Genomic DNA, 23,907 nt, shown 5'->3' with positions numbered 1-23,907 from the left:
ACTCTTGAGAATCAAAAACCTAAGGCACATATCCTTGGGAACTCATTCTCAAGGACGTTTAGGGTCTTTAGGGGCTAAGGAAGGGAAATTAGGGTTTTTCTTGTTAGGAAACGATCTAAACCCATGGCAGTGGGAAAAAAAAATAAAACAGCAATCGATTCCATTTTAAGCCAAGATCAGGATACATATATTACAGATAATATGTTAAATCAAATATTCTGCAGTAATATGAATGATTAGAGTAAAGATTAGAGTTCATACGCACGTTTGGAGGCTCCTTCAACCTTGTCTCTAACTGGGTTCGCTATTGATTCAAAATAGAATTGAACCAGCAGTAGTCCACACGAAGATAACCCGAAGAGCTAAGGAGGGATTTGCTAGATCCTCTTTAACCTCAAGAATCAATAACAAGAATCAAATGAATTTGATTCATACAAAGTAAAGTGGCATGGGGTAGAGAGTGAGCTAGAGCTTTTTCAATGAATATGATATCAAATGACTTAAATGAAAAGTGTTATTTAATTCATAGAACACATGCACTTATATAGTGCATGTGAAACCCTATTCCACTTAGAAATAGGCTTAGGCACCAACCCGAACAGCCCCATTTAGATATTTTTATTTTAATTATTATTATTTCAATTAATATATATATAATATATTAACATTTAACAATAAAAATAATTCATTTAAATATATGCGTACACATATTTAAATATAATCTCACATATTTAATTTTAATATCAAATTAAATAAAGGTAACAACCTCAGCAAATTTAATTGCACTGTGAGATTACCAAAATATCATTTCGCCTAAAAATATGAAAACACCCTTTACACAAACTGATTCTTAAATTATCTTCTATGTGTGTGACCTGTAGGCTGCTCATCATACCAGCAGTGTGTAGTATCGCGATCAATACCAATTAATCGTCTTACTACACACAGACCAAGATTGACCCCTAGCAAGGCATCATGGCCATCCGATAGATTCAGATTCAGCGAAGTAGCTACCTATCAACGATATGGTTACTGTAAAATTCAATCATTTCATCATCTGTTATCTCATCGAGACCGAGGTACAGAAATAGTGTCAACCTTAATTACTCTCGATATGTATGTATTCAGTTACTTGACCAATGACCACAATAATAAACTGGATTGAGAAACAACTTAATCCCACTGTGGCCATAGTTTTAGTGTCATTGTCATTTATTGAATTGCGTCGTGAGATAACTTCTCCCTTACTCGGGAGTGATGAATTCTCTGTCGAAGGACTAGGGTCATGGTGATTGAGAGTGGCCACGAAATTCTCTATTCGGAGGTACTTCTCCATAAGGTCGTAGAAGCAGATGAGGGAAATGTCGTCATCGGATTGCAGCTTTTTCCACAGGTCGATCTGCGAGCGAACTCCCGCAATAATGAGAGTCTGAACAGATTATTCAGGTGTGTTAGCCACCTTGTACAGCTCTTTGTGGAACCTGTCAATGTAGGATTGGAGGGATTCATTCTTCTCCTGCAGTATGTTGCCTAGATAGCTTAACAGCATTGAGAACTTCTCATTCGCCTGGAAGTGTCTCAAGAATAACGAGCTCATTTACTACAACGAGTTAATAGATCCTGGTGGAAGCGATCTATACCAGGGCTTGGCGTGGGCAGTCATGGTCACTGTCAAACAGTGACATTTAGTCAAGTTGGAAACTTGGTAAAGCTCCATGAGGTCGTTAAACTCATAGAGGTGATCATATGGATCAGAATTCCCATCGTATGCTCGCATATCGGGCATTCTAAACCTTAACGAGAGAGGAGCATCTAATATTGTTGGAGAAAAGGGAAACGCGTTAGCGACCTGCCCACGCTCATTTTGCTGAGCTCTAAGCTGATCCAGAGCTTGCTGTAACTCCTCAATCTGAGGCAGCGGAGCTACTTGAGGATCACTTTTTGCAACGTGGTTTCGACCGTCACGATTACGGTTGAGGAAAAACCATAGATTGGGCTCTTCCTCGCCTCGGTCGGAGGCTCTGACATATCTTGACACACGCTGACTAAAGCCATGTGAAGGCAATAATGGTTCGGGGAGTTATTTCGACCTCTGCGGTGGTCAGAATCGACCCGCAGTTGCTAGGAGTTTCCCTGCATTGCACTCTTGTGGGGGTGCCCATGCAATGTGGCGTGGGACGGTTCATGATGCGACATATTGCCAAGTCGCAAAGCCATAGGTATTCTACCTGCTTCACGGCCAGTATTTGCTGGTCCCTTGGAGCCCTTCGGCCCACTATCTACCACCTGCTTTCTCTTGCCTTTACGTGTTGTAATACGCGCGGCATGAGTCTTCGCTCATTTCTGCGCTTTAGCGTGACCTACAGACATTTTTGGCGATGGCACCACCTTATCGGACTCGGGTGGTATGACCTAATCCAAACGGTCTAACCTTCGGTTAACCATTTGGAGAGTATTATTGAACCTCTCCAGGTAATCCATCACTGTTGGGTCGAGCTATGAGCTCGAAGGAATGTCTGTCGCGGTACTATGCTGATCAGGGGCACTTTAGGAGAAGTGTCATCCTGTACCCGGGGCACCTCCTCGTTGTTGGGGCTAGCTCACTCGGTTTCAAAACCATGGGCCATTTGCGAGTGAACAGAATCGATTGATCAGAGATTCCTGATGAAGAGTGGATACTAAATCAGACCCTCCTTCTAGCGCCAAACTGTTGGTGCTGGATTTTGACACCAACTATTCGCAAGTGCAAAGCGCTAAGGTGACTTAGGAATTACACGTAAAATGGAAATGAAAGGAAATAAAATGGAAGATGATTTTTAAAAGGGTTCGGATGTTCAAAGCGAATTCTACGTCCACTGTCTTTTTTATAAATAAAAGGTTACAATCAGGTCGCAAGTAGTGATCAAAGAAATAGAAATACAGAGAGGGAGAGTGAGTGTTTTTGTTATCAGAATTAAAATCCCTAAAAATGAGAGGGGAGCTCTCTATTTATAGTAAAAGGTTTCTGGGTAATGATTACAGTCTGCCAGCAGGCAGGTGCCGTACAGTTCCTACCCTGCTTCTCATTAGCTGGTTGTACGGAAGATATCCTTAAATCACGCAGGGCTTGGGCAAATGGGTGACTCTCAACCACTCACTCGCCAGGCCTTTACCTGCCAAGCTGATGACAGTCTTACTCTTTTTATCCTTAGATGATGTGGCAGCGTCTGGACGGCACAATACCTTCCTAAACTCTGATTGGTCTTTGCTGATATAAGCTTGTGTCAACCTTGATTTTTTAGGCATAACAGAATCCTTGATCATTACATAAAATGGGAACTGCCTATTTCACCACCATTTTAACCTGTTGTATAATGATAAAACAATGTGATACACGTTTTTACATGGTCCCCTGAGTTTCATTTTCACTTGTAAAATATATCTTACACGTCGTGCATAAACGGATGTTTAAATAAAATTTCCGTGTCTATCCGATAGAAGTTTCCAAGCCTATGATTGGCATTGGCAACGTGTTTGGCCAACAGGCTGAGTTATATATGATTGATAATATAAGCTTTTGGTTGTATTGAAATTAGTTTATAAATATATGTCTTGGTTGATTTGTAGAAAACTTGTAAGTAACATATATCCATAAATATTATCCGTTTTAAATTAATCCAGGCTTTTACTACCTGAAATGAATGAGGAAATCATTGTTCATTAATATGGCTAAAAAATTGAAGGTCCATGGCTCTGGCTTTTACTACTGAAGACTTTGCATGCAAATCCACCTTTCATTTGTTATCTACTAAAGTTGTTTATTAGATAATAAAACTGGAACAAATCACCCCACGTACTCGTATTCATAATTTTGATCATGGTCCATCATTTGTTTTGTTTATATATATATATATATATATATATAAAAGTTGGATGAGATATATAACCAGAAATAAATAATGTTAAATAAGGAGTGGAAATAGTGCCAACTTAATTACAGATGTCCCATATACTCACCAGACATATAACATTATTGAAGCTTTAAGGAAAGCAGACATCGTGGCCTCATCTTCACTATATGATCAAAGCCTTTTATTTTGTTGCTTTGGTATATACCTTGATTTTTTTTTTGGAAAAAGAAAAATATTAGCATGCCTCTCAAGTATCTTAAAAGTAAATTAAATCGAATGAATCACTAACTTTTCCTTTACACGTATATCTTGATTATTGTATATATATTTAAAAAAAAAAAAAAAGTTGGCATGCTTGTGATGGTGTGTCTGGCTAATAAAAGTTGGCACTACCAACAAGATTAAATGTGGTTTCTAAATGTCATTTCTCTTAGATCACTTGTTATTTTGATAATAACACTTATCATATTAAATAATAAATATGGTTATATTAGAGGAGCAACAAAATTAATAATAACAATATAATAATGGAAAATTAAAGCAATTTCAGTCCTACTTGATTAGTGACCATTATGAAAACAACGGATCGATGCAATGATATATACATATCAAAACAGCATTCAGGAAGGCAAAGTTTTCTAAAACAAGTAATGAATTACGAAAGGGCTATCATTCTTTATTTTATATAAATAAAAATATGTAAATGATTGAAAGACAGTGACAAAGGATCTCACCTTTGAAATTTGATATGTTTAATCCTGCCGTTTTAGTGGGTAATAGTATTTATTTAATCATAATTGAAATGTGGTGTTCCCACGAAAAAGGCAAAGTCAGAAAGGGAATTTACATTATAAAATAATATTTAAAAATCACTGATAATGAATTTGAATTTGGTCCTCAATTATATAATTTGTCTTATGCTATGAAAGCCTTTTGATTGAAAGCAACTCAAAATATATTCAAATATAAAATGAATCAAAAGTAAAGGGTCGAATGCTAAAGGTTTTACATTATTTGGTAATGACATAAAGGACCTACTTTAATTCATTTCTATGTTTTAAACTTAACCATATAATAGTCATGTAGCATGTTATTGATAATAAATAATTTAGCTAGCTTGGATTGGAATTAATATGCTAGTATTAGTTTTATAATACACTTGGAGAGTTATAGAGTTGGACGATTGAAAAGCTAACAAGATAACCTCGATGTGTCACCAGGAGTGTCCGGACTAACTAATACGTGCACCTTAACTAATCATTCGAGATCTTGGAATTATTGATCGGATAAGAGCTTTAATGACCACTCACCCCTGTTAATATCAGAGAGATACTCAAACTCAAAAACTCATAAAACCTCATTTTGTTTATTTATCATCAGATAACCGGTGGGATTATCTGTCAACTTTAATAGGAAACTTTTAATGATAGTGGGTGTGTGTGATCTTCTTTAAAACTCTTATTAAGATTTGATAAGGTTATCGGAATAAGTGAGAAGATGCTAGGTATTTAATAGTGGAAGGTAGTCGTTGGCAAATGAAGATATGAATATTTGTGTTGGATTGAGACATTTTATTTGTCTTCATCGATTGGTTTTCAAGTCATTACTTTAAGATGATAGAGCATGCAATGAAATTCACAAGGCAGAATCCTCAAACCTGTTCCTTTTTTTCACAATATAATTTACATATATTCATCCAAGTCAAGACATAACCATGACAAGTTCAAAATCTTTTTTAATTTTTAAAGTCACTTCGAATTCTTTATAACAATGACTTTGACAACGCAACAAGTAACACGTAGCTATATATGCGTAATAATAAAGAATAGCATTAATATAACAAAGAATTACAGCTTAATCAATTATGTATATATGATTGTGTAGGTCGAATTTATTTCAATCATATAGAATTATCTTTTTATCATTATTATTTGACATTTTGACTTGAAATTTCTTAAATTAGTTGATAACTTTGGTGAGTTGGGTCCTTGACCAAGATCAACTCGGGCGGATTAACTAACAATTAAGTTATCCTTAACTGTCTCAATTCGCCTCCTAATTTGAATAATAATAACATTCAACCAAATTTGAATAATAATAACATTCAACCAAATTACCTACCTTCTTGGTTATTGGATATCGACTGAAAATCCATTCTTACCAAATACCTTTTTTTGTGTGTGTGTGTGTGTGTGTTAAAATTTGGTCCAAGGCATTTTACTAGTTGAAAAGATTAATCTTATTGCTATCCAAAAAATAAAAATAAAAAACAAGTAGGGTATGGAAAAGTTCAAAGAAATCCGCTATAATGTTGACGAGAATCGAACAACAACAAACGTTACATTTCCTTCACTCCTGACTGTTAGTTTATAACCACAACCTGTTGTACTTAAAAACTTGATCAGCAGCGGAGATAGTAACATTATATACCCAGAGAGAGAGAGAGAGAGAAACACCAAGCAACTTTACGTTGAAGGAAATTGGATCGCAGTGGTCTGTTTGCAATGCATAACCCGAAAATAATGGTTTAAATTAGTCAAATTGAGATGGATGAAACGTCAAAATTGGAAGGCAGGGTTTGGTGTGGAGATGGTTTTCAGGCAGCGACGGCGGTGAGATTAAAAGAATGTTACAAAGTTTGGTGAATTATTAATTAATTATTATTTTATACATGCGCTGGTTTGTAGACTTTTGCCATGTTGTTCACAATGAAAACCTGATGCCCACTTTGCCCTACAATTAACATTTCTTCACATTATTAACCTTATGGAGTTAGTTTGATGGTCAAAAAAATTTATTTAATTTTTAAGTTTCTAAATTTAAACTTTGAGATTTTGATTTGTAAAATATTTAATAGATACTACGAATTAGTTTATAGAACATTCAACGAATCCTAAGTATTAGTTAACGTCCATGCATCTATAAATTCAGAATGATAAGGTGTGCTCACCATAATTGGTTCCAAACCTTTAACTTTCCACGTGTCAAACTGAGCCCAACTCTTTGGCATAAGTAGACGACACGTGTACTACCTCCTAGAATCCCCCTACATATCCAACCTAAAAAACCATCATAATTACATGATATGCCACTAGCGTTTGGAGTCACATTATACCGTATATTAATATTATACATTATCCGATAAGCCAAGTCAGACAACACAAGAAAAAGAAAAATGCAGTAAAACTCTATATATCCCCAGATTCATGCCACAAGCCGTAAATATTACTATTCTCTCTCCCACTCCTACCCTTCTTTCTTTCTCTAAAACTTCTTCACGTTGTCGGTGTTGGAGATCTTGCAGCTCCCACACTCTTCGGCAACCTTGAAAAGCAAAAGCAAAAGCAATAGCTGGTTCAAGATCCAAGAACAGAAGTTGTTGTGGTGATTGATTTTATGTTGTGTTATGTTAGTCGTTGTCGATGGTAATTTCGTTGGGAGCCAAGTGTGTATGAGGAAGGACTGTGGTGGGACTGTGGCCTTGTTATCAGAAGCGGGGAAAGACGGGGCAAATGCGGTTGATTTGAATTCATCTTTTTGTTTATTTTCTCAAATTAAATTATGCAGCAAGATCAACGCAAGAAGGTATTAATTAATTATCATTACACTATACTCTCCTTTGTGATTGGTTTATTTCAATTCGGATTTATTTCATTTTTTGTTTATGATCGCATCGGCCCTGATTCTCTCTCCTTGTTACGCTTTCGGTTTGTTTTGTTTTTCTTGGTGTTCTGATTCTTTGAAAGGGATAAATTACGCGTATCCAAACAATTCTAAGGTTATAACTGCTTGCATTTGTTGGGACTTGATAAATTACTGTTTTCTGATTTACGCGATCAAAGTTAAACCAAAGGAACATTATAATCTCATTGTTCATAAAATAATTGAGAATTGGACAACTTTTTAATAAACTGAGAGAAACCCTTTAAGGTTTTCTTGTTTTTGGAGGAGAAGATGTAAACGGGTACATGTAAGAACTCATTGATTTCAGCGGTATAAGTTGCATAAGGAAAATTCCATATTTATTGTATTTTTTCCTTTTTCTCTTTTGGGAGCCTCCCCTGTTCTTCTTCCCTATATACATCTTTGAGCTTTAAATGTATATTTTCTTACAAGTTTTTTTTTTTCCTAAAATGATTTATACCGAATTAACAATATTGATATTGATTACTTTTTTAACCATGTATTTGAGCTTTAAATGTATATTTTCTTACAAGTTTTTTTTTTTCCTAAAATGATTTATACCCAATTAACAATATTGATATTGATTACTTTTTTAACCATGTATTATCTTCTACTTAATGCCATACTTGCTATATCATGAGAAAATTTAAAGAGGATTCAATTAATGTAACATGGAAAGCAAGATTCTCATTCCTATATTGTATTTTTACATGTTAGATTTATAAAAAAAATGTATTCACAATGGTAGCATCTGGTTGGTATGCTTTTTAACGCTATTATTATATTTTAGCGACGCAAGAGAAGTATCATTGTCAATTTTTAACCTGCTTATACAGTATCTGCATGAATCTTACCCTAAGAGACTATGTAACTGTGTACTTGTATATACATGTGCTTACTAATCTGTTTAATTGGTATGTGTTGGTATGCTAGCCTGACTTGTGTTTCTATTTCCAGAATTCTTCAGAGATGGAGTTCTTCTCCGAGTATGGTGATGCTAATAGGTACAAAATTCAGGAAGTTATTGGGAAAGGAAGTTATGGTGTTGTTTGCTCTGCCATTGACACGCATACTGGTGAAAAAGTGGCAATTAAGAAAATACATGATATTTTCGAACACATCTCTGATGCTGCTCGTATTCTTCGGGAGATAAAGCTGCTCAGACTTTTACGGCATCCTGATATTGTAGAAATAAAACACATTATGCTGCCACCTTCTAGAAGGGAATTTAAAGATATTTATGTTGTTTTTGAGCTCATGGAGTCAGATCTCCATCAAGTCATTAAAGCCAATGATGATTTGACACGAGAACACTATCAGTTTTTCCTTTACCAGCTCCTTCGTGCATTAAAGTATATTCATACAGGTATATTCACCCTGTAACTCATGTTGTCACTCTATCAAGTTTTTGGCTTTTCTTGATCTTTGTTAACCCCAAAAATGGGGGCGACTAATTGCAATAAATGTAGATGCATAAGTTTTAGTTCAAAAGACATCACCATGATATTATTTTTCCTGCCGTACTATTTTAGACAGAACAATCCGTTTTACTGCCCTTATGTCTGACAACCGCATTTGCCTTTATTTCTGCAAACTGCATTTGCCTTTATTTCTGTGAACATGCTTTTCTCTATATATGCTTGCCAGCCCCCTCAACTTGGATAATATGTATTGTTGTCATTCTATATTCGCTTTGTTTTCTTCTATTTTCCCAATTTCTCCACCTTTTTTGGGGAGGGAGGTGGTACATATCTAATGTTATGTAGTTCATTGCAGCAAATGTCTACCATCGGGATTTAAAACCAAAGAATATATTGGCCAATGCAAACTGTAAACTGAAAATCTGTGATTTTGGGTTAGCAAGAGTTGCATTTAATGACACACCTACTACAATTTTTTGGACGGTATGTCTTTGATAGATGTTAGATTTGTGATGATTGTTACATTAATATCTTACAAAATATTTGTTGTATAAAGTATCTTATTTTTTAAAATTATGGGAACTTACTTTGCAGTTGTGGTGCATTTACAGGATTATGTTGCTACAAGATGGTATAGAGCTCCAGAGCTCTGTGGATCATTTTTTTCTAAGGTATGGCTTTGCTTCTGTTTCGAATTTATTGACGCTGTAAACTTGATACATAATTGTCTGATGCTTTATAATCAAAAGTGTGCAACGGGCTCAGTGTTGTATACTTGCGCTCTGAGTGGCCTATCATAACTTCTAGGTGTGCATATTATGTGTTTGGAGATGAGTAACTTTTAGAATCATCTCAACATGGCTTTGGAAGAATTAGAACCCACATTGGGGTTAATGACAGTTGTATGATGTCCCTTGGTTTGTATAATTAAAGTAGTTGAGTGCCTAGCTAGATGTTACATTTGATTGAGTTATCTAGTATATGTCTCTTTTAAGTTCATTGTCTGGTGCGATGGGAAACCTGCAGTCAAAATCAATATTTTTATGATATTTTTATTTTATGTGAATATTGTTTAATGCGTTCTTGCTCTGGTAACTTTTGGAAATTTAATTCTTCTTCCTTTGTGGCTTAAAATCTCCATTTTTTGAGAGTTTTAATGTATGATGGCATGTGGATGCAGTACACACCAGCAATTGATGTATGGAGCATCGGTTGCATATTCGCAGAGGTGTTAACCGGGAAGCCTCTTTTTCCTGGAAAAAATGTTGTTCATCAGTTGGATTTAATGACAGATCTGCTTGGCACACCTTCATTAGATACTATCTCTCGGGTATTCAAATTATTCTTTTGTTAGCATCGTCTTGCTAGTCCTAGTCCCATTGTTAGCATCGTCTTGCTGGTCCTAGTCCCATGAAAATGCTTGTCTTATTCATATTTTTTTTTTTTTTTTTTCTTTTTGCAGGTTAGAAACGACAAGGCTAGGAGATACTTAACTAGCATGAGGAAAAAGCAGCCAGTGCAGTTTGCACAAAAATTTCCAAATGCAGATCCTTTGGCTCTGCGACTGTTGGAAAGGTTGCTGGCCTTTGATCCAAAAGACCGGCCAACTGCTGAAGAGGTTTGTTATTAGATTAGAAGAATTTACTAAATATGGTCTGTTTGTTTTGGTGGATTATAAATGTTTTGGTTTGGTGTTCTTTCAGGCACTGGCAGATCCTTATTTCAAAGGACTGGCTAAAGTTGAGAGGGAGCCTTCTTGTCAGCCAATTTCAAAGATGGAGTTTGAGTTTGAGAGGCGGAGGGTCACAAAGGAGGATATCCGAGAGCTAATTTTCCGGGAGATATTAGAATACCATCCTCAGTTGCTCAAGGACTACATAAATGGAACTGAGAGAACAAATTTCCTTTACCCAAGGTTATACTTTTCTTGGTTGATGCTTTTCGGTTTTGATCTTGTTGAGCTGCGTTCATAATCTTTGGGTCTCTGCATTATCCTGACTTTTTGTCCATTTTTTTTTACAGTGCTGTTGATCAATTTAGAAAGCAGTTTGCACATCTTGAAGAGAATATTGGTAAAAGTGGGCCAGTAATTCCACCTGAAAGAAAGCATGTATCTCTTCCTAGGTAGGGCCATTTGTCCATTCACTTACTTTGCAGTCTGTAATGGTCGTTGTTCATCAAAGTTGTTATTTTTGTCTTGCCTAGTAACGAGTGGACAAGATATAAAGTTCATTTTTTTTTTTTTTTTTTTTNCAACGACTCTATAATCTCCTCCGTTTGATTAATGAATCTTTTAATCACTGAGATTGTATCTAACCTTCCAAAATTAATGATATGTGTGTTTTTGAGTGTACGTTCAATTCTTGGACTATCTATATGAGTATTTCTGACTTAGCTACAAACATATCACAAAAAACTTCGAACACAACAGTCAATAAACAAATAGCGTTCACTTACCTTATCACTAGAAAAACAATACAATTTTATCTTTAAAAAAAAAAATATTTTAGTATAATATCTATCCAACTCACAACAAAAACATACTTAAATCAGCATATGCTCATGCCTAAACTGTTAAATCTACCTTCTAGCAGGGAGAACACCAGTAGTGGGTGAATAGCAATTATAATTGGCGGAGCGGAGGGCATGAACAACGGCATCTTCGGCTACAGCAGCAGTACAAAAAGCTGGGAAAGGTGGAGGGGTTGCCATGGCCTAAGTAATGGTGTGTCGTGGATCATCTTTGTTGATATTGTCCGTTAACTTCATCACCACCCCTTTAACGGTGATGCCAGATGCATTAGTGAGGTCCTGGCTTATAAATTGCCACCCAAATAGAGTAGATTTCAAAAGTGTCATGACAACAAATCTTACATACTGACAAGCTTTCAGCCTCTCAAAATGTAATTTGCAAGAAAGATCTATTTCCCTACTAAGGATAACACAACAAAACAATCTAGTTTCGTGCAGAACAGAATGTGCACATAGTTTTAAAGATATGATTAGATAGGGTCAAGCCTAGTGAACTTGGATATGGGTCAGAAGTGGATTGACAATTTGTATAGGGTCAACAAATCTAAAAGCAGAGAAAAACTACTGTCAACTTTAAACCAATGTAGTTTTGACACAAGACCAGCTCAATGAAAGATTAAATTCCATGTTCTCTCTCCGTCAGTTTTAATGGTAGAAAAGAATCTTGTATTAGTCATCTGGCCATATGTGGTTAGCACTTAGTAGCTCCCTGCACCAAACCTCGTATCAAGTGAACGAAATAGAGAGAACAATGAAACCAACATAACAATAAAACAAATCACGGACAATATGGGTTACGTTCAACTGAGTCAATATTATTGTAATACTTTCTCATCTCTTTCGTTTATAATGAATAAATTGTCCTATGATTGCTATCACACTCATAATAGGAGAAAAATATGTTTATATACTAGGTTTAAAGTGACAAAACCTAGTTTTATAAGGATTCATATTCCTAAGCTCAAACCCAATAAGGAAGAGTCTTTACTGATTTCAAGGGAAATATCTAAAGGAAGAACTGGAAACATATGGAGAAAATGTGGAAGAAATGGAGTTCTAGAGTAAATGAAGAACTGAACCCAGGTATAGATATAACTGTCACCGTCAGAGGCACCCTGAGTAAGCTGAGGCAGAGTGTCAATGAAGCAGATCAAAGGCTTGTTATTCCACTTAGCCATGGTGACCCTCGTGCTTTGTCTAGCATTCGTACCAGTCACACAGTTGAAAAAGCAGTTGTCGATGCTCTTCAATCTGCTAAATTCAATTGTTAGGCCCCATTTCTTGGTATTCTTCCTGCTAGAAAGTAGCTTAACTACATAATTTCTTATAGTATGAAGTTGAATGTTTCCAAGCTTGTTCCGAATTATATAAATCTATTGATGAGTAGGGCTGTTGCTGATTATCTATCCCGAGACCTTCCATACAAGTTATCTCCAGAAGATGTTTATATCACATCAGGCTGTGCCCAGGCGATGGAAATCATTGTGACAGTTTTTGCTTATCCAGTTGCCAATATTTTGCTGCCTAGAGTAGGTTTCCCAAATTATGATGCTCGTTGTGCATTTAGCCACCTTGAAGTTCGTCACTATGATCTTCTTCCTGAAAAAGGCTGGGAAGTGGATCTTGATGGTGTTAAAGCTCCTGCAGATGAGAATACTGTTGGTATTCTCACTATTAACCCAGGAAGTCCATGTGGGAATGTTTTCTCCTATGACCATTTGAAGAAGGTTTGATCATCAATGCACATTATGCTCTTTATTTATCATGTACTGTTGGTTCTCATAGTGGAATTTTGTTGAATTTCGGATAGCAGAGACAGCAAAAGAGCTTGGGATTCTGGTGATTACAGATGAAGTCTATGGTCATCTCACTTTTGGAAGTAAATCATTTGTGCGCGTGTGAGTTTTTGCACCAATTGTTCCTGTTATTACTCTTGGTTCCATATCAAAGAGATGGGCTGTTACTGGTTGGAAACTCGGTTGGCCTCTGACATGTGATCCCAGTGGCAACCTCCAAAAATCAAAGGTTCTTCTTTTCTCTCTCTCCTTGCATCTTTAGACTAGTTTTTGTTGGAGTTGTCGACTACTTCAGCATTAATGGGTAACGGAGACGCACTCGGGAGTCCCGCTGTAGGCGGTTTTGGGCTTTTCCATGTATAACCGCTGTAGGATTCCTTTTAAGTTATTAATTCCTTTTTGGGTTGGGCTTAGGAATAGGAATTCTTGTAAAACTAGGTTTAATCTCTTAAACCTAGTATATAAAAATACTTTTCTCTTGTTATGGGTGTGAGAACAATTCATTCATTGTAAACGAGAGAGGTGAGGCATATTGCAATAATATTGACTCAGCTGGACGTAGCCCACATTGGATGAACCAGGGTAAATCGCGCGTATTACTTTCTTTGTTTACTGTTTGTTTTGTTTAACTATTATTATTTTGTTCCTGTTGCTTCTCTATTTCGTTCAGTTTTTATATTCAGGCAAGTTCACCAATTGTATTTTAATGCCCTCACAGATTGCGGATTACCTAAAGGCTTGTCTCAATATCATCTCCGATCCCGTAACATTCATTCAGGTACTCAATAAGAGACAAATAATATTACTTAGATTCAGAAGACTTATTAGTCATCATAGTTTGATTGTCATGCTTTTCTTTGTTCATACTTTGTACATTTGCATTTGAACATGTTTAATGCAATTAACAGGCCGCACTTCCGGAAGTCCTTGAGAAAACAGAAAGTGATTTCTTCTTTAAAAGTATTAACCTGCTCTGAGAAAATTCAGAAATTCTTTGTGAGAGAATTAAAGAGAATCCTTGCATTACTTGCCCAACAAAACCTGCAGGATCTGTGTTTCTAATGGTGAGTCTGTAACTGTAATGAAGCTGTTACAATTAACATTACATTGATAAATTATTTGAGGTTATATTTTGTTTATCAATTCCAGGCGAAGTTGGACGTGTCGTATCTTCAAGGTATTGATGACGATGTGGACTTCTGTTTCAAGTTAGCTAAGGAGGAATCCGTGATTGTTTTGCCAGGTGAACAATAAAGAGAGCACTTCAATTCTTTGATTCCTTTCTTGTTTTGGTAGAATTATGATTTCATTTTTACTTCTGTTGAATTATGATCGGAAATCATCTAATGGTTGCTATGAAATGCCACATCTACAGTAGATGTAATTTGAGGAATTAGAGTTAAGCACATTATTAATATTTGCAGGGGTGATTGTGGGACTGAAGAATTGGCTTCGCTTATGTTTTGCCCTTGATGTAGAAACTCTTTGAAGATGGGATTGAGAGGATAAAGAGCTTCTGCCTGAGGCATGCCAGGCAAAAATAAAAATCTGTCGGGCAGTTGGGCCCAGGATCCTGTATTTGGTGTCCCCGCGTTTTGATTCAACATAATCAAGCGAAAATCAAAATATTTGGTGTCTTGTCTACTAAAATAAACTTCAATTGGTGGCAAATGTTTGACACTGAATGGTTATGCAATTAATGAGTAATATTATTATATTAATGTTGTTTATTAGTTTGGTTTGAATTAAAATCCTAGTACCAATATAAATTAACTCAGTCACATTCAATAGCATAGTATATAACCTTTGTTGATGTGCGATTTTGATATCAATAAAATAAGTATATGCAAACTGTTACGAATCTATATGTGAGGTGATTATGAAAGTATTTGTAACGTAATGATATTATATGTTTGAAAAAACATAAATAAAAGATTGATAAAAGAGTGGTTCAAGTGCTATAAGCAAGTCTTATATCTATTATTATTTTATTATTTTTTGATTATTTTTTTAATATCGCTCATAAGGATACAAAGATTGAGAATAATGGCTAAAATCGAATGTACACCCAGTTTTTATCTGTCCCTCTTCAATGCGTATCAATGGTCAATTTATATACAGCTGCTTTTTTAATGAAATGATTATCTACTTGCGGGCTTGAAAAAATTGCAAAGCGTAGCAATTGTTTCTTTCTCAAATTCTTATGACTTCTTGGCGTTGTGCCAAGTGGCCCTTTGTTGATGACAACTTGATTTTTAAGGGAGCCAGTTAGGTGATAGCACAATATTCAAGTTTATATAATTGCAAGGATATGTGACGTGAATCACATATCAGAAATTTTATGGCATAACAACCCTAAATTATTTATGTAAACTTTACTTTTTTTTTTTTTTTTAGTTATGATATTCGAGTTAATTTACGTACACTTCAACTAATCTTCGAAAGAGAATAATACAACTTATGTAAAGTTGATATTTACAAATTCGTGAATGGATGATGAGATGATGGGCAATACTTCAGAATCCATATTGTTGATTTGATAAGATGATGAGACCCTAATCCACTAATATTTGCATATTGTTAGTCAGACAAATCCAAAAGAGAATATATATTCTGGAAAAATGCCCATTACCATTAGCTAGCTATCTTTCAGAATCTATTTTTGGATAATTTTGTTATCATCAGTTCATCACTCATCAGGTACTAGATAAAAATTTTTGCTTTTTAATACAAAAATCCTTAAGTAAAAAAGGCTTGCAAAACAATTCCTTTTAAGAGAGAAAGCTACAAGTCTGTAGTGAATATCAGGTAAATAAAGCGTACTTTAATGTTATTATTTTATTAAGGGTGAACAACAACTTCCCACCTAAGGTTTGGCCTAACGACCAGTTACCACGCAAAAAGTTTCAAAACGACAGTTTCCCACCCGTCCATCCAATTTCTCCATTAATTTCAACTGCAGAAGGATAGAATGATAATTTCAGAAAATAATTGAAGGATAATTATGTCCTTTTATCCCCCAATATATAAACTTAAAAAACAAAAGCCCAATTATTTTCTTCTTCTCTTTCCTTCTTTCTTCTTTCTTTCTTCTCTTCTTATCTTTCCTCTTTCAATCGCACCAGGCCGCTTTATGTCTTCCCTTCTCTTTTCATTTCTTGCTTCCTTTTCTCTCTTCCCTTTCCTTTTTCTTCTCTTCTTATCTTTCCTCACTCTGGCAGTGGCCGCTGTTGGCCAGATCTGGCCGAAACCTAAGGCTCTTGCATTGGCCAAAGGCGCAATGCAAGAGACACATGCTGGCTTGATTTGTGCAGCCAAGAAGCTTCAATTGCCGGCCAAACTGAGTCAAAACCGAGTTGGCCAAGAGAAGACTTTTTTATTTGATTGCTTTTTTGATATGATTTTTTTTTATTGATGATTGTTGTGTGTTGAGAAAGAATTGAAGTTTGGTGGTGTGTTTGAGATGGGTTTTGCTCAGGGGAAGAGGTGACTAAGCGAACACGTGTATTTCCAAGCGCTATCGAAACTACGACTTCGGTGGTGGGGGAGATAATCGGGTTAATTGAGTTGACATTAAGATTGAGAAGGAGATTGAACATGAAGGCTTGAATAAAGGCCACATATTACCCTACACGCCCCGTTCTGTTGATGATCATGGTGATGATGTGGATCCTTATAACGGTTTGTTTGCGATGAACAGGAAGGAGTTCTTGAAATTAAAGAACATCTTGAAGATCCTGACCTGGTTTCTTTATTTATTTATTTTTTTTCATTTTAAGTTTTTGTTTTTATGAATTTTATGAGATGAGTTTGATCCTGTTTTTGATTTTCAGTATGAAGATTCTCCGATTAATCTACTTCAAAGTTTGGCAAACATGGATATAACATTCAAAGCTTTAAAGTCGGTTTTTTTTGGGAAAATTTTTGCTTTTGTTCTTGTTCAATGATTAAAGTTTAAAGCGTGATGATAATTTGAGTTGTAATTACAGGAGACTGATATCGGGGGGTTTGTAAATCAATTGAGAAAGCATTCATCAAATGATGTAGAGGATTAGTGAAGCATTCTTGTAGGGTTACCAAATTTTAAAAATAAAATAAACTAAATTTACTGTTTTGTCCTTCTGCAGTTGAAATTAACAGAGAAATTGGATGGATAGGTGGACTCTGTCATTTTAAAACTTTTCGGGTGGCAACCGGTCCTTAGGCCAAACCTTGCGTGGGAACTTGTTGTTCGCCCTTTTATTAAACCATCCAAAGTAACCTATCTCGTCACTTATTAGTTACAAAAGCCTACAACAGAATCCAAGTTCCGAGGTTGACAAATGGCACCCCACTAAACAGTAAAAAAGGCCCACAAACGGCACAAATCAAACGGCCTTCAATTTCTTACCGTTGAAGTTCATCGTTCCTCTGTCCCCGCCGCCAAAAAAAATTCAAACTTCACATAAAGAAATTAAAAAAAAACTCTTTTCTCTCTCTAACGGCTCCTACCATTATTATCAAATTTCCCTCAAAGCCAAAATTCCTTCTTAACTCAATCCATTCAAATCCCACCAATTTCTCACAAATCAGAATGCACTACTAAAACATTTTTTTTCAAGAACGCAGAATCCTCTCAAAATATTTTGTCTTTAATCAGTTCAGTTCAGTTCAATTCAGTTCACAAAATCAATGGATTCAAACCCCAGTTCTCAAACCAAATCAGCCTCGCGCCTCGCAAGAATGAGCTCTGAAGAGCCGCCACATCTTTCTCTAGACCTCATATCTCCTCCCAAGAAACCCTCTTCGGTATCTCTCGCTCTTCCTCTCCCAGAATTACTCCTACTCTCACCTTCTCCGTTGAGAAAATCAAGAACCCGTTTAGCTGATCGTCTTGATGCGGCTGAGGAGGTGGCTCTGGAATCAACTGGGTCTCGTAGGAGATGCAAAACAAGAGGAGCTCAAATGGGCATATCCGGTTGTGGGTCTCCGAGGAATAACCGGAGGCTAAGGAGACGATCGGAGATTGAGATAATGAGGGAAGAGAGAGATATTGGGTTAGTGGATGAGATTGGGAAACTAAGAAAAAGGAGGCATAGCGTGCGGTCAAAGAAAGAGAAGCTTAGTTTGGTCCCTTGTGTTCCTTCTTCGAGTTTATCTCCAAGTATGTGTTGATGATTCTTTGATTGTTTTTTTGGTTTCATTTATTTTTTATTCTTTATTTTTACTTTTTATTCTTCTTTTATTTATGATTGGTTTGATGGTGATGTGGTGGATTTAGAAATGGATGATGGTGGTCACGGGAATCTTGATCGAATCGGGCATTTGTTTGTTGATTTGATAATGTGGAGAGATGTTGCAAAGTCGAGCCTTTGGTTTGGTCTTGGATGTTTATGTTTCTTGTCTTCTTGTTTTACAAAAGGAGTCAGCTTTAGGTGTGTNTCTCTCTCTCGGGTACTCGGGTATAGCCCTCATCCGCATGCACTCTCACGGGCTACACCACTTCTCTATCTGATACTCATGCCGCGCTCTCAATGCGGCGTACATGCGGGAATACTCTACCCATTACTCACGGGTTCCCCATCGCACAACCTACTCTATTCTCTTAACTCTTAAAGAACTTATACTCACATTCTATACTAAATCTCAAGCTACTTCTCAAGTGTATAAACAAAGGTGTAGAGCTATCTCATGCTCCCTAATGCACTAATGAAATGCCAACTACAAGATTTCCTCAAAACAGTCATTCTGCACCAGTCACACTAAAACGGCCATAACTTATGCTATACACCTCGGATTACTACGGTTCTGGTCTCGTTTCAAAGCTTAGAAACAGGGCTACAACTTCTCTGTTTTGGTCTCAGCCCAGTTCGAACCGTAAGATACTCAAAAATTACTTAGAAAGTTACGGCAGTGACAGGGCAGATTTCACTTAGGCATTTCCTCAAACATCTCATGTGCATATAACCACCCTACGAAAATTACTACTAAACTTCATTTTTCTAGCCACCCAAATTGGGGAAAAACTCCCTCAATTACTCATAATCCCTGTCAAGAAAAGCACTCCCAAAAAGGATTACACAACATCTCTCAAACTTCATCTCAAACTCCATTCTCAATACACAACATATCAACAACACTTCTCATACATGGAATCTATCCAACAACTACAAAAATAGCTACTCATCTCAATTCAATTTTCTCATCAATCATACTACATACTAATCATGCATACATCTCTACACAAAAAGCTTGTTTAAAACTCAAGTTGGTTGGATTTACTTACCTTGTGCAAAGATGGGTTCCTTAGCACTTTTCCTTCCCTTTGTTGACCACCCGAAAAGCGGACTTGTGAACTGGTCCCATTTTCATAAGAATGTTTCCGTGTTCAATACAATAAAGGTTGGCTCACTCAAAATGATAGAGGCCAAGTCAAAGGAAAGGAAACAAGCTGGCTAGATCCACGGTGGATCTAGTTTTTATCTAACCAGAAAAGGCTAGATCGACGTACTACCGGCCAGATCCAAGCGGTAAATTTGGTCAAAAAATGCTAGATCTTTGGTTGTAGCTAGTCGTCAACAACAGTCATATCTTTAGCCATCGTTGACGACCAAACGCGGCCAGATCTGGTCGTCAATGGCCAAATCTAGCCATAGATTAGGCATTTTCTAGCGTACGACCGGCCAGACCATGCACTGATACAGCGACTCCAATCACCCTTCGACGGTGGTGGCTAGTTGCCGGTATTTAATGGGTAGATAGGGGTGTTTTTATTAATTTTTAATATTTTATTAAAGGGGTATTTAGTAAATTAACAAATTTAGAAAGGTATTTTTATTAATTTTTAAATTCTACTTTGTAATAATTACCTAATTTTACTGTTTTTCAAAATATTATTACGAGAAGTATGGAATAATGAATAGCAACCTAAATTTTCTGAAAATAAAAACAAATTAACAAAGAAGCTTTGCCGGGTTACAATATTTACACTTACCAAACAGATCCCTGAGTAAACAAAAAATCGGACCCAAGTACTCTGACCCGACATTTGTTCTCTTCGGCTACTCTCTCCTCTTCAATGGCTTCTCTGTTCAAGGTAATATCAACTTCAATGTCTTAGCTTCCATTGTTTTCTTCAAACAACTTCAACTGGGTTTCGAACCAATTACAGTTTTTTGCTTTCTTCTGTAGGATCAAACGAAGCTTTCAGCGTATCGTGATAGAAGGTTTCCTGGGACACAAGAGGAATTTGAACACGCGTTGCTGACGTCAACAACTGTTTATGTCGGAAACATGTCGTTTTATACGACGGAAGAGCAAATCTATGAGCTATTTTCACGAACTGGAGAAATTAAGAAGATTATTATGGGTTTAGACAAGAACAGCAAAACACCTTGTGGCTTTTGTTTTGTCTTGTAAGTCTCTTCTTCGTTATTGTGTTTCAAATGAAGTTAGTAATGTGATTTGTTTTCTTTTATATGTTAAAAAAATTGCTTCGTTTACTGTTTCTTTTGCATGTATGCTTTAGTAAGTATGACAATATACATAGCTTGAATTGTAATTTTAACCTGAATGAGCTGATGGGCTTATTTTGTAAACCATGTCTAGAGAACTTTGGTGTTAGCGTTTATGGAATTTTGATTTACTGATAAGTACCCTCTCTGAAGAATAGGGTTATGGATGACAGAGTAGTAGAAAGCAGTTTGATATTTGTTAAATGTTTAACCAAAGCTGATATTTGTATAACTTTGTGCGTTAGATACTACTCTAGAGAAGATACTGAGGATTGTGTCAAATATATAAGTGGTACAATTCTTGATGACCGTCCTATTCGAGTGGATTTTGATTGGGGATTTCAAGAAGGAAGGCAATGGGGTCGTGGTCGAAGTGGTGGGCAGGTGAGTTACGGTGCCTGCCACTTATTATTGCCTGTGGTCTGCCTCTGTGGTTGATTTAATTTGATTCTCTGTGTATTCTTGTATTTTTGCAGGTTCGGGATGAATATCGTACCGACTACGATCCTGATATCCTTTTAGTGACATATTGTGACTCTGTGTATCATATTACCTGAACTTGGTCATTGGTTTCTTTGAGTCTCAACAAATATTTGTGTTTCCTCGGTAACTTTGTCTGTTTAGTCACTGGCTGGAGATACACTTGTTCTTCCTGTTTTAGATGAGCATATAATGTCACTTGGATATTTTTTATGCCGTCTTCCCAATATACTATTATACTAGGCCAGGGTTTGCTACAGATGTTATGCTATCAACATCTTATAATGCGTTAATTGGTTTCTTATGTGTCTGCATATATTAAAGATTAAGGGATTGTCATGTTCCTCATGGTACTTTGTTGCTTTTTCCTTTGTGTTTACTTATGGAACATCCTTTTGGGGAATTTCTTTAATTTGCTCCCTCAATTTGATGCCTTTTTTACCCCCTTGATTATTGTTGTTAGTTGAAAAGTTGAATGCTCTTTCAGTTTTCAGTTTCCTTAACATGTTGTACGCAGAGGAGGTTATGGAAAATTAGTTCAAAGAGAGTTGGAAGCACAAAGACAGCTTGTAGATTATGGTACCGGTTCATTGAACTCTTTCCAACCGGTTATGCCCCATCATTGTAAGTTTTGAGAGCTATTATATGTAGAATTTTAATTCTTAGACTGGGAATGTCGTTAGCAAGTTGCTTGTTTGCTGGAATTACTCCCGTGTTTGACTCATACATTCTTTTTCGATTTCTATAGAAGTAGGGGCAGTCTTGGGTGTACGTTAAATTGGGCCATTTACCCATCTTACTACTAATTCAATGTTTTGAACTTGACAAGATATAATCCTGCCTGGCCTGACTACAGACTCAGAAGTATTAGTCAAATTTTGACCTATTAATATTGTTAAGCGGAAAAACTACCTTTACTGCGAGTGTTTTTATTGACTGTTATGGCACTTGAATATATTGCCTCATTGTGGAACACTAATTTGAGGACAAATAGTTTCTGGAATACAGAATCTAAGATTTTTATTAGGAAGTTTTTTTGGTTCTCTTTCAAGTGACTTCTGTGGGATGTCTGTGTGTTGCAAAATGATCTTAGGAAGTTTGTTTATACTGGGTCAAGATGTATGTTTTTGTGAACATGCTATCCTCAATTTATTACTATTATTATTTTTTTAATTCATTTTACTCCCTAAACTCAATTGTAGTTGAAAATGTAAAACTTTTTCAACATCATAGAGGAGAAATAGAAATTCAAGAAGTTAGAACATAAAACTAAACTTTAGAAGTGGAAGTTCAGGCATTTTAAGAGCCATCTAACCTTTTTAAACTGTGTGTAAACATGTATGCAATGAACTGGTTATAATTTTTTCAGTTTCCTTTAGTATCTACTTCATGTCCCAAAACTCCTCCCTAACTGAGGTGTCTTAGGAAGCCTTTGGGTCCTATATACCACCAGTAGTTTTGGTAAGCTATAGTTTTCAACTAGGTTTGGTATTCAGCCGCTAGGAATGATTTTTGATTGGATCAAAGTTCAAGTTCTTGTCTTTAATTTTTTTTTTTCAAACCCACCTCTGACATTTTAATTTTGCAGATGGTAGTGGTAGACATGGTGGAGGTCATGGTCATGGGGGTTCTCATAGGCATGGCAGAGGTACCTCCCTTTACTTCCTTGTATCCCAATTCTATTACACATATTTGAATATATTTAATCTATCTTTGAGTAGAACTATAGAAATCTTATTTGATTGCTGCTTCTGAGAAAACAGATTACCATCGAAAGCGACTTCGCGAAGATGATCGTCATGCACATGAGAACTCCAGGAGAAGCTCAGATCATGAATCTAGGAGAAATTCTGATCATGACTCAAGACCGGTATTTGTTAAATGCTTAACTGCCTCCCTCTTCAATCTTAAGATTTTTACCCTTTTTAGCTGTATTATGGGTTTACTACTTAAAAAGTGGAAAATTTGAGTTACCACTGTGCCTCCATGATGCCATTTTGCTTCAGATGCTAATGAGGGGGATCTAATAAGCTGTAGTCTAGGTTTAATTCTTGGTCAGCAGAATAGAGTAGAATGAAAGCATATATCACTTTTAGTGTATTGATAACACTGGCAACTTTGTTTTTTTAAATGGTGAAAGAGAATACAATTTTTTGCTTCTTCGCAAACATGTACAGAATATTCCATTGTTTATAGTTTGACATTTCTTCAATGCACAGGAGAAGAATCCACGTTTCCGGGAGAGTGGCGACTCTGATGACGATGAGGATGATGATCGGAAGCGGCGAGCTTAATGATTCTAATGCTGTGATTTGGTGTTTTCTGTTGGCATACCAGCAGCTTGATGAAAAACAATGCATGCTGCTCAAATATGGGAGGATCATACAGTGTTCTTGCAACAAGTCTAAAGCTATTGATTTTTGTTTGATAAGCTTAGTTTCTATATTGGGACAAACTGACATAGTGTCATATGAAGATATTTCAAACAACGGTGGCTATTATCTGAAGTTTGAGACTTGTAACTCGAGTACTGAAGAAGAGACTTCAAAATTTATGTGTACCTTTTAACGTGCATTAAGATTATTGTTGTTTGCATCCGTTTTGATAATGG

The 23,907-nt window shown here is 36.2% G+C and overlaps 3 protein-coding genes and 1 pseudogene across 3 annotated transcripts; all 4 read left to right on the top strand.

The window, feature by feature from the left end:
* The first annotated feature begins 7,096 nt into the window (after positions 1 to 7,096).
* Positions 7,097 to 11,160, top strand: LOC116118440 (mitogen-activated protein kinase 10). The gene is made up of 8 exons (XM_031404435.1): positions 7,097 to 7,475; positions 8,532 to 8,940; positions 9,351 to 9,478; positions 9,607 to 9,666; positions 10,176 to 10,325; positions 10,458 to 10,613; positions 10,699 to 10,910; positions 11,018 to 11,160. The coding sequence occupies exons 1-8, from the start codon at positions 7,452 to 7,454 to the stop codon at positions 11,121 to 11,123; spliced, it is 1,245 nt and encodes a 414-aa protein (XP_031260295.1). The 5' UTR covers positions 7,097 to 7,451; the 3' UTR covers positions 11,124 to 11,160.
* Positions 11,161 to 12,555: 1,395 nt separating this feature from the next.
* On the top strand, positions 12,556 to 14,867 carry LOC116118438 (annotated as a pseudogene).
* A 3,127-nt stretch (positions 14,868 to 17,994) lies between these two features.
* On the top strand, positions 17,995 to 19,761 carry LOC116118439 (reticulon-like protein B17). Its single transcript, XM_031404434.1, has 3 exons — positions 17,995 to 18,466; positions 18,584 to 18,756; positions 19,705 to 19,761. The coding sequence occupies exons 1-3, from the start codon at positions 17,995 to 17,997 to the stop codon at positions 19,759 to 19,761; spliced, it is 702 nt and encodes a 233-aa protein (XP_031260294.1).
* Positions 19,762 to 20,334: 573 nt separating this feature from the next.
* On the top strand, positions 20,335 to 23,739 carry LOC116118441 (nuclear cap-binding protein subunit 2-like). The gene is made up of 8 exons (XM_031404436.1): positions 20,335 to 20,398; positions 20,494 to 20,717; positions 21,062 to 21,200; positions 21,293 to 21,326; positions 21,810 to 21,920; positions 22,885 to 22,944; positions 23,060 to 23,166; positions 23,516 to 23,739. The coding sequence occupies exons 1-8, from the start codon at positions 20,381 to 20,383 to the stop codon at positions 23,588 to 23,590; spliced, it is 768 nt and encodes a 255-aa protein (XP_031260296.1). The 5' UTR covers positions 20,335 to 20,380; the 3' UTR covers positions 23,591 to 23,739.
* Positions 23,740 to 23,907: the final 168 nt, after the last annotated feature.

Source organism: Pistacia vera, unplaced genomic scaffold, assembly GCF_008641045.1.
Source record: "Pistacia vera cultivar Batoury unplaced genomic scaffold, PisVer_v2 Contig844, whole genome shotgun sequence".
NCBI lineage: Eukaryota > Viridiplantae > Streptophyta > Magnoliopsida > Sapindales > Anacardiaceae > Pistacia > Pistacia vera.
Note: the sequence above shows the minus strand (reverse complement) of the source record. Positions and strands in the feature narration are given on the sequence as shown.